Source organism: Danio aesculapii, chromosome 10 (assembly GCF_903798145.1).
Source record: "Danio aesculapii chromosome 10, fDanAes4.1, whole genome shotgun sequence".
NCBI classification, from domain to species: domain Eukaryota; kingdom Metazoa; phylum Chordata; class Actinopteri; order Cypriniformes; family Danionidae; genus Danio; species Danio aesculapii.
In genome coordinates, this window is record NC_079444.1 from 40,568,342 (window position 1) to 40,582,261 (window position 13,920).

Here is a 13,920-nt window from a genome sequence, read left to right on the forward strand (position 1 = left end):
TTCTCAGATGAAAGAAAGCAGTTTTTGTGACATGGGAAATATGATTTTTAAAAGTTAAATTGCTGTCTAATATGACACCCAGATCTTTTATAGTAGAGCTAACGCTAACTTTGTATCCCTCTAATTGTAGGTCGAGTTGTGAGATCTGCTGTGTACAGGATTTAGGCCCAATAAGTAATAATTCTGTTTTGTCTGAGTTTAAGAGAAGATAATTGTTGGTCATCCAGTCTTTAACATCTGTAATACACTCAGTTAGCTTGGACAGATTAGACGTCTCGTCAGGTTTAGTTGAAATATATAATTGAATATCATCTGCATAGCAGTGAAAGCTGATCCCATGTCTTCTAATAATGTCTCCCAGGGGTAGCATGTATATTGTAAACAGTAAAGGGCCTAAAACTGATCCTTGAGGCATATAGGAGTATATAGGTGGCGCTGTAAACAAATGATAGACTAAAATCACAGAAGAATGTGACAATGCTAATGATGTCCTTCATTAGCATATTGAGTACTGAGTACAGACATAAACAGGACAATGTGATGGGTTCTAAAATAGTTGATGCATTAACTGTTAATGTGTCTCCTCTGGTCATCTAGTTGATACAGCATTACCAGGTTCGGTTGTAATAGTGCTAATCAACTTAGCAGTGACTGCAGCGCATTTTGCATATCCATGCAGCCCTGCAAAGGGCATCATATGAGATTTTTCACTGTGTAACTCACTAATCAAAACGTTAATATAAGGGGAAGGAGCCTGCATCATACAGTATGGGCAAAAGACCGAAATTAAATTACATTTTTGCAGATTGATCTAAATCTGTTGATATGAAGATAGGAACTTGTTCTTTGTCCTGTAACAATGATCTGCAATGGTAATAGGTGGATGGTAAGATTGGGACAGGGAGGTTTAATAATACTTTTTGGTATGCTATAAGAGTATTGCTGTACATTGCAGTAAAAAACAGAGAAGAAAAAGTATTCAAGATCAAAACAAGCTTGCATTACTATAGCAACTATAAACAGTAGACTGGGAGGATTAATTATTGTTTATTCATTTATTTCTTTAACATTTGATTGGGCGGTGAGTGATGCAGACACTGTATAAAGGAAAGGACAGAAAGGAGAGCAGAACAAACTCCTAACAGAAGGAGACTCACTCATGGCCTATGAGACAGAGGATCAGGAGACTCAATACTGCTTTCCTGACATCAACTCATCATGTGTTAAAGGAAAACGCTCCAGACATGAATATAATATCATGTATGTGTTTTTTTCATTGCTATCAGCATGGACTGTGTTTCTGAATCTGCTGGTGATCATCTCCATCTCTCACTTCAAGAAGCTTCACACTCCAACCAACATGATTATTCTCTCTCTGGCTGTAAATGATCTGCTTCTTGGACTTATTATGATGCCTGTGGAGGCCATCAGACTGATTGAGACGTGTTGGTACTTTGGAGAAACTTTCTGTGTTGTGTATTTAATATTAATTGGGCTTATTTTCTCAGCATCTCTTAGTAATTTGGTTTTAATTGCTGTTGATCGTTATGTGGCTGTGTGTCACCCTTTACTGTACCCACAGAAAATAACCATCACTAACATGTTAAAGAGTATCTGTCTGTGCTGGGTTTGCTACTCAGCTTATAACACTGCCTTTGTAATTAATAATGGATATTTAAACTCTTCACAGAGAACAGATGTGTGTTATGGACAATGTTTAATCATGATGAGTTTTAGTTGGACACTCAGTGATCTGTCCATTTGTTTTATTTTTCCCTGTGTCATAATGATAACTTTATATCTGAGGATTTTCTATGTAGTTCATCAGCAAGTGAAGGTTATAAACTCTCTGATGAAGGGTGGTAAATGTGTAACGAAGGGTTCAGTGAAGAGGAAATCTGAGAGTAAAGCTGCTCTGACTTTAGGAATTATTGTGTCTGTTTATCTGCTTTGCTATATCCCATACTATATCTGTACTTTATTTGTAAGCTCCTCCACAACTATAACTGTTTTAATGTGGACTGTGCATGCTAATTCAGGTATGAATCCTCTGGTTTATGCTATATTTTACCCCTGGTTTAAAAAGACAGCTAAACTCATCTTAACTCTGAAAATATGTCAGTCGGCATCTTCTCTGGTCAATATATTTACAGAAAATGAATTGTAACTATAGTGGTAAAGCTGTCTCTCATAATGGCATTATGGATATTATTTTATGTGATTCTATTAAGAGTATTAATTAAAACAAATACACAAACATAAGATCAATTTAAGAATAATAAAACAGAATTGGTAGTGATAACATTGTTTCTTTTGTTTCTAACTTCTACATTCATTATACTGTGTGTTCATGTGGGGCATTGGAGATGTTGGAGGTAAATAATGCTCAGATAATTCACTGACGTATTAGGATATTCATAAAATTTATCAAGCCCTTTTTTTTCAATGAACAGGTCACACATAAAAGCAGAACTCAATAAAGCTGTAATGCAGTGCCCAATTAGTGTGTGTCAGAAATAAAGGCTGTCACTGGGGTAGTACCTTTTGAAAAGATACAAATGTGTACCTAAAAGGTCCATATTAATACCTCAAGGGTACATATTAGCACCTAAAAAGTACAAAAGTGTTCCTCTTAAAATTTGTAGGTACTAATATATACTTTTGAGGTCCAATGTGGATGGACCCTTCAAGTACAAATATGTACCTTTTGAAAAGGTACCACCTCAGTGACAGCTGTATAATATTTCACACCTTTAATGAAATCATGTTCAACTCAATTAGTTTATGTCTCATTAAACTTTGTGATCTCATGATAGCGGGCATAGTGGCGCAGTGGATAGCACAATCACCTCACAGCAAGAAGATTGCTGGTTCGAGCCTCAGCTGGGTCAGTTGGCATTTCTGTGCAGAGTTTGCATGTTCTCCTTGTGTTCGTGTGGGTTTCCTCTAGGTGCTCCAGTTTTAGCTCCACAGGTTTAAAGACGTGCTGTAGGTGAATTGGGTAAGCTAAATTGACCGTAGTGTATGTGTGTGAATGAGTGTGTATAGATGTTTCCCACTGATGGGTTGCAGCTGGAAGGGCATCCGCTGCGTAAAACACATGGATAAGTTGGTGGTTCATTCTGCTATAGCAACCACAGATTAATAAAGGGACTAAGCCAAAAAGAAACTGAATGAATGAATGAATGAATCTTATGATAGCTGAAACCACACAGATTCAAACAAGAGTTGCACAAGTCAGAATTCGGCTCATAATCAGACCTCCAAAAAAAAAAAAACTAATAAAAATAAATGAATACATAAAAAATTATGATAATAATAATAAATAAAATCGCACAGTGTATGTCCGGCTTTAGTGAGCACCTGTCCTCCAAATCTATCCACCTCACAGTTGCAGCATGATTATTGCACAGGCGTGCCTTAGTCTGGCCACAATGAACCCTTTCACACGTGAGTTTTGAATAATCAAGCTGACCAGCCTGCATAAGTTTTTTGTTCTAAAGTTTTAAGTTTCAATGGCAACATGTCAAGTTTATCACGTGACCCACCAGCCCCAAATGATCTATGTATATATTGTTTATATATTGTTTATTTTTGCCCTCTTCTGATTATGTTGTGAAATATCTGAAATTCTGATTCTCAAATATGACTTAGAACATACAGTATATTTCATCTTTTAAACAGCTTAATGACGATCATATTATTAGAAGAGTTTAGATGCAAAAACCTCTAAGTGCTGTCAGAAATTTCCATACAAAAAAAGCATTATTCTCAGACTCCTTGTTTATGTTGAGTTATTTCATGTTAAAGACAATGAAAATAACTTATTCTTTGCCATAAAAGGGAAATTACTAAACCTAAACACGGGAGCCTGATAAAAATGCTTATTTTAGGTTGGCGCCAACAGCCTAGTGGTTAAGTGCGCCGGCGTATAGCACTATGGTGCTCATGACGGCCTGAATACGATTCCCGGTTTGAGGTCCTTTGCTGACCCTTCCCCTCTCTCTGCTCCCAACTATTTTCTGTAAATTCTCTGCACTATTCTATCCATTAAATGTTAAAAACCCCTAAAAAATTTATTATTAAAAAAATGCTCATTTTAGAAGAAAATATCAGATGGCATTTAGAGGTTTTTGCTTATGAACTCTTCATTTGTTATATGACGAGTAATGGATGCTGCCATGTTTATTCTGCACTGCAGGAGAGATCCGAGCTGCTGCATTAACATCATGTTTATTCATAATTTTCTTCTGAAATACCTGAAAGCGAGTAACTGTTTATCTGGGAGAGGAATAGAGTAAATATTCTAGTAAAATAAACAGTGTTTCAAACCTTAAATGGTATAATTTGCTAGTATTTATGTGTATTTAAATGTCTGAAACCTAAATTAAATGTTGTTTGTTTGAAAACATGAATAAAATGTGATTTATGATAGCACTGTGCACATCTTTCTGTGCCTTAGCGCGATTTGAATTTGAGCAGTTGATGATGTGTGTTATGATCACACTGGTGTGATTGAACACTTCTGTGACCAGTCAAGGCTGATCATACAGGTATGATTGTACACCTAAAAGGGTTAAAGGCCACTCTATAATGTACAGTTTTATCACACAGCACAATGACACAGATGTTGCTGGTTTTTAGTGTGTAATTAGCATGCTGACTGCAGGAATGTCCACCAGAGCTGTTGTCCATTTAATTGAATGTTCATTTCTCTACCATATGCAGTCTCCAAAATTAGCAGTACATTCAACCGGCCTCACAACTGCAGACCACGTGTAACCCACGTCTGTCCAGGACTTCCACACAGCTAAATAATTTCTGCACAAACTGTCAGAAACCTCTCAGGGAGCCTCATCTACATGCTTGTCCTTGTAGTTTTTTCAAAAGCCCATGATTACTTTTACATTTTGCTATTATATTGAATTGTTTGGCATGTACCTGTGAGCTATTTTGAGTTATTTTAATTTAGTTGACAACAGATTTAGGCAATACGTCACCCAAATGCCTTGCCTAGCCATGAATGCAAAAATGCCTGCATCCAGATGAAAATGAGAAAACTGGGTTAAAACGGTGTAATGTGTATGCGACACCTACACTGAGCAGACACTTTACTGGGTACACCTGTCCAAGTGCTTGTTAGCAAAAACTTCTAATCAGCCAATCACATGGCAGCAACTCAATGCATTTAGGCATGTAGACATGGGCTGTTTCTCAATATGCGTTCTTCAGCGGTCTTGCGTCCTCATGTAATGTCATCATCAGCTGCCAAAGTTCAGTTCCAATACTCAAGACCGCAAGAACAGAGGACGCGTGAAACTTCCCGGATGTGTTCTTGATATCAAGGACGCACCGATGCAGACTTAAGCGGCGATCTCGCTCTAAAAATCCCAAAAGTCATTGCGACTGGAGGTGGGAAGCACAGCATTTTATTTAGATTTATTATTAAAGTTCAGAGATCACTTATTTACCTCAAGAGTTTCTCTAAATTAAACGGTAAAAGTAAACATTACCATGGACATCTTAATAAAGGAATAAACACATTAAGGGTGTTTGTTTGTTTTCTGAAATTCGTATTAAAATGTTTTATTTATATTGTGCAACGTATATTTATAATGTTTTTATGCAGAGTATATATTTTGAAAAGGGGAAAAACAAATCGTTGTATGAATGCTGTAATGTTTAAATAAATTTCCATTTAAAACGCGTAAAGGTCATGTGACCATCAGGAAGAACGCAGCATCTCATTTCTCACAGAACGCGTTCTCTGTTCTTGCGGTCTCCCGAGTTCGTTCTTCCAAGGACACCTGGCAAGACCGCTCTCCACTAGAACGCAAGTCCATTCTCTGCGTTCTTGGAATTGAGAAACAGCTATGGTCAAGATGATCTGCTGCAGCTCAAACCGAACATCAGAATGGGGAAGAAAGGTGATTTAAGTCACTTTGAACGTGGCATGGGTGTTGGTGCCAGAGGGGCTGGTCTGAGTATTTCAGAAACTGCTGATCTACTGGGATTTTCAAGCACAACCATCCTTTACAGAGAATGGTCCGAACAAGAGAAAATATCCATTAAGGGGCAGTTCTGTGGGCGCAAATGCCTCGTTGATGCCAGAAGTCAGAGGAGAATGGCCAGACTGGTTCCAGCTGATAGAAAGGCAACAGTACCTCAAATAACCACTCGTTACAACCGAGGTATGCAGAAGAGCATCTCTGAACGCACAACACGTCCAACCTTGAGGCATATACTGTAGGCTACAGCAGCAGAAAACCAAAATGGGTGCCACTCCTGTCAGCTAAGAACAGGAAACTGAGGCTACAATTCACACAGGCTCACCAAAATTGGACAATAGAAGACTGGAGAAATGTTGCCTGGTCTGATGAGTCTCGATTTCTGCTAAAACTTTCGGATGATAGGGTCAGAGTTTGGTGTCAACAACATGAAAGCATGGATCCATCCTGACTTGTATTAGCGGTTCAGGCTGGTGGTGGTGGTGTAATTGTGTGGGGGATATTTTCTTGGCACACTTGGCAAGAGTAAAGGCTGATTTATATTTCTGTGTCGAGTGATCACCGTGACCCACAGCGCCTAACTTGTGCGTAGTTGTGCATTTATACTCCTGCGTGCTGTTTGTGTTGCTCTGCAATAACACTTCTGAAATGCTAGCTGGCAGTAGGTTTCTATGTTCCTCTGTATCGAGTTACTTCGCGGGTGTTTTGTTTTAACCTAAATGTACAAGTAGCTAAAACCCACTCATTCAGAGATGGGAGCCAGCTGATGTGGAACAGCTTCAATCATAAGGTAAAAACAAAACAACCATCTGGAGCTCCTTCATGTTACTCCACACTTGTAAATAATCGCTCCATCTGGCTCGCGGCTCTCAGCACCACCCATACTCGTCAACCCTACCAAGCCGACCAATCCCTGAGTTCTTCAAAAATTGTCAAAATTGTTACATTTATGTAGGTGCATGTCAGCATAGCATGTCAGGCTAAGCAATGACACGAAGGCTGCGCCAGAGCAAATGTGTGCACTTGACGCAGAGGTATAAATCGGCCTTAACTCAAATAACCACTCGTCACAACCATGGTATGCAGAAGAGCATCTCTGAACAAACAACACGTCCAACCTTGAGAAACTGAGGCTTCAATTCACACAGGCTCACCAAAGCTGACTCACACAGGTGTTTTGGGGCATGGGTGTTGGTGCCAGACGGGCTGGTCTGAGTATTTCAGAAACTGCTGATCTACTGGGATTTTCAAGCACAACCATCCTTTACAGAGAATGGTCCGAACAAGAGAAAATATCCATTAAGGGGCAGTTCTGTGGGCGCAAATGCCTCGTTGATGCCAGAAGTCAGAGGAGAATGGCCAGACTGGTTCCAGCTGATAGAAAGGCAACAGTACCTCAAATAACCACTCGTCACAACCATGGTATGCAGAAGAGCATCTCTGAACAAACAACACGTCCAACCTTGAGAACAGGAAACTGAGGCTTCAATTCACACAGGCTCACCAAAGCTGACTCACACAGGTGTTTTGGGGGACCGCTGCGATCGGATCTGGGTTTCACAGACCGTACTACCAAATTGTAATGGAGTTTTCCAGGATAACATAATAGGAGGTTGGCAGGAGATGGGTCTGAAATACGGGAGACTCCCGGGAAAAACAGGAGTGTTGGCAGGTATGCTCAACCATACATTATGCACAACAATGTTGATAAGCTGTGGTGGGCATTTCTTTTTGTCCCACGCTGAGCGCTGTCAACCAATCGCAACAGACTGTCATCAGTCCAATCTGCGCAGAATAGCTTCGCGCTAAGGAAGGCTTTGGGAACAAATGAATCGCTGAAGGAATTATATGGGAGTCGCAGGGATTATTAGGTAAAAAGTGAAAGTGTTTTTTGACCATGCATGCATATCAGCCTGTTGTTGGAGAACCTTAAAACCAAAATATGACCCTTTTTAATATATAATAGGGGCTCTAAACTTTTGACCTAAAGTATATTGACCTAAATCTGTTGATATGTAGATGGGAACTTGTTCTTTGTCCTGTAACAATGATCTGCAAGGGTAAGGGGTGGTAAGATTGGGACAGGGAGGTTTAATAACACTTTTGGTATGCTATAAGAGTATTGCAGTACATAACGTGGGTGGCGTATCACTGTTTAATCCTTCATTTAACCCGTCTTTACACCTTTAAAATAACCCAATAAACAACAAAAAATGGATAAAATAATAAATGAATTTAGCTTTAAAAAACAGAGAAGAAAAAGTATTCAAGATCAAAACAAGCCCGCATTACTATAGCAACTATAAACAGTAGACTGAAGGGACTTTTTTATTGTTTATTATTTTATTTCTTTAACATTTGATTGGGCGGTGAGTGATCCAGATACTGTATAAAGGAAAGGACAGAAAGGAGAGCAGAACAAACTCCTAACAGGAGGAGACTCACTCATGGCCTATGAGACAGAGGATCAGGAGACTCAATACTGCTTTCCTGACATCAACTCATCATGTGTTAAAGGAAAACGCTCCAGACATGAATATAATATCATGTATGTGTTCTTTTCACTGCTGTCAGCATGGACTGTGTTTCTGAACCTGCTGGTGATCATCTCCATCTCTCACTTCAAGAAGCTTCACACTCCAACCAACATGATTATTCTCTCTCTGGCTGTAAATGATCTGCTTATTGGCCTTATTGTGATGCCCGTACAGGCCATCAAACTAACTGAGACGTGTTGGTACTTTGGAGACACTTTCTGTGGTTTCTATTTAATATTAATTGGGCTTATTTTCTCTGCATCTCTTAGTAATTTAGTTTTAATCGCTGTTGACCGTTATGTGGCTGTGTGTCACCCTTTACTGTACCCACAGAAAATAACCATCACTAACATGTTAATGAGTATCTGTCTGAGCTGGCTTTACTACTCCGCTTATAACACTGCATTTGTAATTAATAATGGAAGTTTTGACACTTCACACAGAACAGATGTGTGTTATGGACGGTGTTCAGTCATGATGAGTTTTAGTTGGATAGTCATTGATCTGTTTGTGTGTTTTATTCTTCCCTGTGTCATAATGATAACTTTATATCTGAGGATTTTCTATGTAGTTCATCAGCAAGTGAAGGTTATAAACTCTCTGATGAAGGGTGGTAAATGTGTAACAGAGGGTTCAGCAAAGAGGAAATCTGAGAGTAAAGCTGCTCTGACTTTAGGAATCATTGTGTCAGTTTATCTGCTTTGCTATATCCCATACTATATCTGTACTTTATTTGTAAACTCCTCTACAACTATAACTGTTTTGACGTGGGCTGTTCATGCTAACTCAGGTGTGAATCCTCTGGTTTATGCTTTATTTTACAGCTCATTTAAAAAAACTGTTAAACTTATCTTAACTCTGAAAATATTTCAGCCGACATCCTATCTGTTCAGTATTTTTAAATAACATAAAATGACTCTCACATTACATCATCTGTGATATTATTAATCAAAACAATTAAATTAAGCATAAGATTGCTTTCCATAATAATAAAACAGAATTGGTAGTGATAACATTGTTTCTTTGTTTCTAACTTCTACATTCATTATATTGTGTGTTCATGTGGGGCATTGAAGATGTTTGAGGTAAATAATGTTCAGATAATGAGTGGATCAATGATGTATTAAGCAACTCACTAAATTTTCATTAAGTCTTCATGTTTATTTTACAGTCCACAGGTCACACATGAAAGCTGTTCATAAAACATCACATCAGTGTGTGTTTGTGTGTTTACAGTACTTTGCAAAGTTAATGAACGGTTCAGTGAAGGATCATGATTTTCAACATATCAATGACACATGAACAAACCAAGACAATTATAATTGGTCCTCAGAGTTGTTACATCATTGATGTTTTCATTGATCAGTAAGAGTAAACAAAGACAGACCAACCCATGTGACGGCCTGGAGAGAGGCCTACTGTACCAACACCGCCATTTTACAAGCCCACAGTACAGTTTTACAATAAACAATATTAATATTCTATTTTAAAATTAAGACTGAAAACAAAAAAACAATGGCTTTGATGTTTTTTTGTTTGTTTGTTTTTTATTTACAGAAAAAGTCACAAGAGTGATCAAGAGTAACAACAAAACACTTAAAATTGATCAAATTCAGTGGCTTGATTACTGTTGTGAAAAAATACTTTATTTCTGGCATAAATAACATTTATGTCGTCACATTCATGTGCTTTCAGAAATGTACAACACACAAATAAATCCTGAAGACTTGAAAACAAAAAAACAAATGCAAAAGGTGCTCATTTTGTGCTCTATTTTGCTTGAGAGAGCATTTTGTGAGTTGTATGAAAGCAATTGAATTCTATACAAAAAAAAAAAAAAATTTTACTAATGCTCAGCTTCTTAGACTTTACACACCTGAAACTTGTCTATAGCACTTGTTCACTGCTGCTCTTATAGTTGTGTAAATTGCTTCCTTGTCCTCATTTGTAAGTCGCTTTGGATAAAAGCGTCTGCTAAATGACTAAATGTAAATGTAAATATATAATAAAAAATATAAATAATAAATGCGATAATCAACAGCTAGCCATGCATTGAAGTAGTTTTATTAAAATGCACTTCACCGAGTCATGGCATTTACTGTATGTCAGGTGGGTGTTTTTTCTTTGCAAATTTCAGCCAGGTACCAATTTAAGAAGAGTTGGAGGTTTGCATGCGATGTAAAACCAAAGCTTACAATTCATGTGCTCACACTATATGATCTGATTGCTCAGTAGCGGCTTGACTGCTCACACTGTGACACCGGCGGCAGCTGCTACTGCTGCTTCTTTTTTGTTTGATGGTGGTTGGCAAATCAGTGCATGATGTATTTACACCACCTAAAGTGAAGGAGTGTGAAGCTCAGGTAGAAAGGAAGAAATCAAATACCGAAACAAATTCTTTTTTCCTAATCAGATCTGTATCTCACACATATATGAACAGAATATCATACACTGAATTATATTCATTTATACTGCACCAGTGCACCCCCATGAACCCAGAGTGTGTGTGTGTGTTTCTGTTTTTGTGCAGGTGCAATGAAGAAAATGAGTTCAACTCAATTGGTTTGCATCTATTATTTAACCCTGTGATTCCCTCATGAGAGCAGAACAACATTTCTGACATGACAGAAAACCATGTCTATTCAAAGTAGAGTCACTCAAGTCAGAATTTGTCTGACTGTAGAGTTAAGAGTACTTTGGTATGCTATAAGAGTATTGCAGTACATAACGTGGGTGGCGTATCACTGTTTAACCCTTCATTTAACCCGTCTTTAAACCTTTAAAATAACCCAATAAACAACAAAATAAATAATAAATGTAGAATTTAGCTTTAAAAAACAGAGAAGAAAAAGTATTCAAGATCAAAACAAGCTTGCATTACTATAGCAACTATAAACAGTAGACTGGGAGGATTAATTATTGTTTATTCATTTATTTCTTTAACATTTGATTGGGCGGTGAGTGATTCAGACACTGTATAAATGAAAGGACAGAAAGGAGAGCAGAACAAACTCCTAACAGGAGGAGACTCACTCATGGCCTATGAGACAGAGGATCTGGAGACTCAATACTGCTTTCCTCACATCAACTCATCATGCGTCAAGGAACAACGCTCCAGACATGAATATAATTTCATGTATGTGTTCTTTTCACTGCTGTCAGCATGGACTGTGTTTCTCAACCTGCTGGTGATCATCTCCATCTCTCACTTCAAGAAGCTTCACACTCCAACCAACATGATTATTCTCTCTCTGTCTGTGGCTGACATGCTTATTGGCCTTATTGTGATACCCATACAGGCCATCAAACAGATTGAGACATGTTGGTACTTTGGACACACTTTCTGTGGACTCAATTTTATTTTAATTGGGGTGATTTTCTCAGCATCTTTTAGTAATTTAGTTTTAATTGCTGTTGATCGTTATGTGGCTGTGTGTCACCCTTTACAGTACCCACAGAAAATAACCATGGCCAAAATGTTAATGTGTATCTGTCTGTGCTGGGTTTATTACTCTGCTTATAACACTGCCCTTGTAATTAATAATGGATATTTTGACACTTCATACAGAACAGATGTGTGTTATGGACAGTGTTTCATCATGATGAGTTTTAGTTGGACACTCACTGATCTGTTCATGTGTTTTATTTTTCCCTGTGTCATAATGATAACTTTATATTCAAGAATTTTCTATGTAGTTCATCAGCAAGTGAAGGTTATAAACTCTCTGATGAAGGGTGGTAAATGTGTAACGGAGGGTTCAGTGAAGAGGAAATCTGAGAGTAAAGCTGCTCTAACATTAGGAATCATTGTGTCAGTTTATCTGCTTTGCTATATCCCATACTATATCTGTACTTTAACTGTAAACTCTTCCACAACTATAACTGTTTTGGAATGGACTGTGTATACTAACTCAGGTGTGAATCCTCTGATTTATGCTTTATTTTATCACTGGTTTAAAAAGACAGCTAAACTCATCTTGACTCTGAAAATATTTCAGCCAGGATCCTCTCTGATCAATATTTTTACAGAAATTGAACTGTAATTTAACTGATAAAACTGTGTCTCATAAGAGTAGGTGTTATTATCTGTGATAATACTATTATTTACATGTAATTACATATAAAAATAATAAAATAACATCTCTTTTAAGAAAAAATGGCAGTGACAACATGCTTCCTTTTTTTTCTAATGTCTACATTTATTACACTGCGGGCCATTGGAGATGTTGGGGTACATAATGATAACACTAGCGAATCATTGATGTATTAGACCACTCATTCAATTTTTATTTAGACATGTTTATTTTTCCAATCCACAGGTCACACATGAAAGATGAACTCATCTGAGGCAGTGTTGCATTAATTCAGTATGTGCATGTCTGTGTAAGTGTTTACAGTACTTCACACCCTCAATCAACGGTTCAGTTGAGGATCATCTCCAACAATATCCATATAACACAGAGAATAAATCAAAACAATTATAATTGGTCCTCAGAGTTGTTACATTGTTGATGTTTTCACTGATCAGTAAGAGTAAACAAAGACAGACCAACCCATGTGACTGCCTGGAGAGAGGCCTACTGTACCAACACCGTCATTTTACAAGCCCAGAGTACAGTATTTTAACCAATTAAATATAATTACTTGTAAGAGGCTAAATTTTTATATGCGTTTGTTTACATGGCAAAACATGTATTTTTGACTCAAGAAGGTCTATACTGACTCCAAAGGCGGATACTGATAAGATCAGGGCCTGGTATGTGGACTTTGGGGGTTTTACGATGTGGTCACATGTTGATTGGTCAGTTTGAATGTCTCAGCATTTGGGCTTTAGTCACATGGTCAAGAAAGATACAAATTAGGTGGTAAAACACTGCTCTGGCTCTTTTCTTTTCCTGGCCTGTCTTTCCTGGTCTGCTTTCCTCCTCTGCCCTCTCCACCTCTGAATCTTCTCTGACTCTACTGCAGTCAGGCTAACTTCTGGGCCTGCTCTCTTTGTCTCTCTCTCCCTCCCCCTGTGTCTCTCCTTCTACCTCTGGTAACTTTAATTATACATTTAAGCTGGGTACAATTTATATCATATGTTTTATCATTCCATATTTTATCATTTTATACAGTTATTTTATAATTAATTCAGATGTAACCATACAGAATTATTGTCATTAAATAATTTTCAAGTATTTGTGAATTACTTTTGATTTAACATCAACACTTAACTGTTCCATATTGCAATACAATACAATCACATAATATCAACGCTCTCCCACATTTATAGCTATTAATACTGATATAAGATTGCAGAAGAATGGTTTGACTAGAATGTACAGTTTTTTACCATCAATACTGATAACATTTTAGTCATTCGGCAGAACTAC

General features: G+C 37.7%; 3 protein-coding genes across 3 annotated transcripts; all 3 read left to right on the plus strand.

The window, feature by feature from the left end:
- Window positions 1-1,114: 1,114 nt before the first annotated feature.
- Window positions 1,115-2,167, plus strand: LOC130236587 (trace amine-associated receptor 13c-like). The gene has a single exon (XM_056467322.1). It carries the CDS (start codon window positions 1,160-1,162, stop codon window positions 2,165-2,167), a length of 1,008 nt encoding a protein of 335 aa, XP_056323297.1. The 5' UTR covers window positions 1,115-1,159.
- A 6,243-nt stretch (window positions 2,168-8,410) lies between these two features.
- Window positions 8,411-9,451, plus strand: LOC130236629 (trace amine-associated receptor 13c-like). Its single transcript, XM_056467369.1, has one exon. The coding sequence runs from the start codon at window positions 8,456-8,458 to the stop codon at window positions 9,449-9,451; it is 996 nt and encodes a 331-aa protein (XP_056323344.1). The 5' UTR covers window positions 8,411-8,455.
- A 2,075-nt stretch (window positions 9,452-11,526) lies between these two features.
- Window positions 11,527-12,588, plus strand: LOC130236606 (trace amine-associated receptor 13c-like). The gene has a single exon (XM_056467345.1). The coding sequence runs from the start codon at window positions 11,527-11,529 to the stop codon at window positions 12,586-12,588; it is 1,062 nt and encodes a 353-aa protein (XP_056323320.1).
- The last annotated feature ends 1,332 nt before the right edge of the window (window positions 12,589-13,920 follow it).

Bases quoted from the DNA above. Each gene is read 5' to 3' on its own strand.
- LOC130236629 (XM_056467369.1), top strand. From the start codon at position 8,456: ATGGCCTATGAGACAGAGGATCAGGAGACTCAATACTGCTTTCCTGAC.
- LOC130236606 (XM_056467345.1), top strand. From the start codon at position 11,527: ATGAAAGGACAGAAAGGAGAGCAGAACAAACTCCTAACAGGAGGAGAC.
- LOC130236587 (XM_056467322.1), top strand. From the start codon at position 1,160: ATGGCCTATGAGACAGAGGATCAGGAGACTCAATACTGCTTTCCTGAC.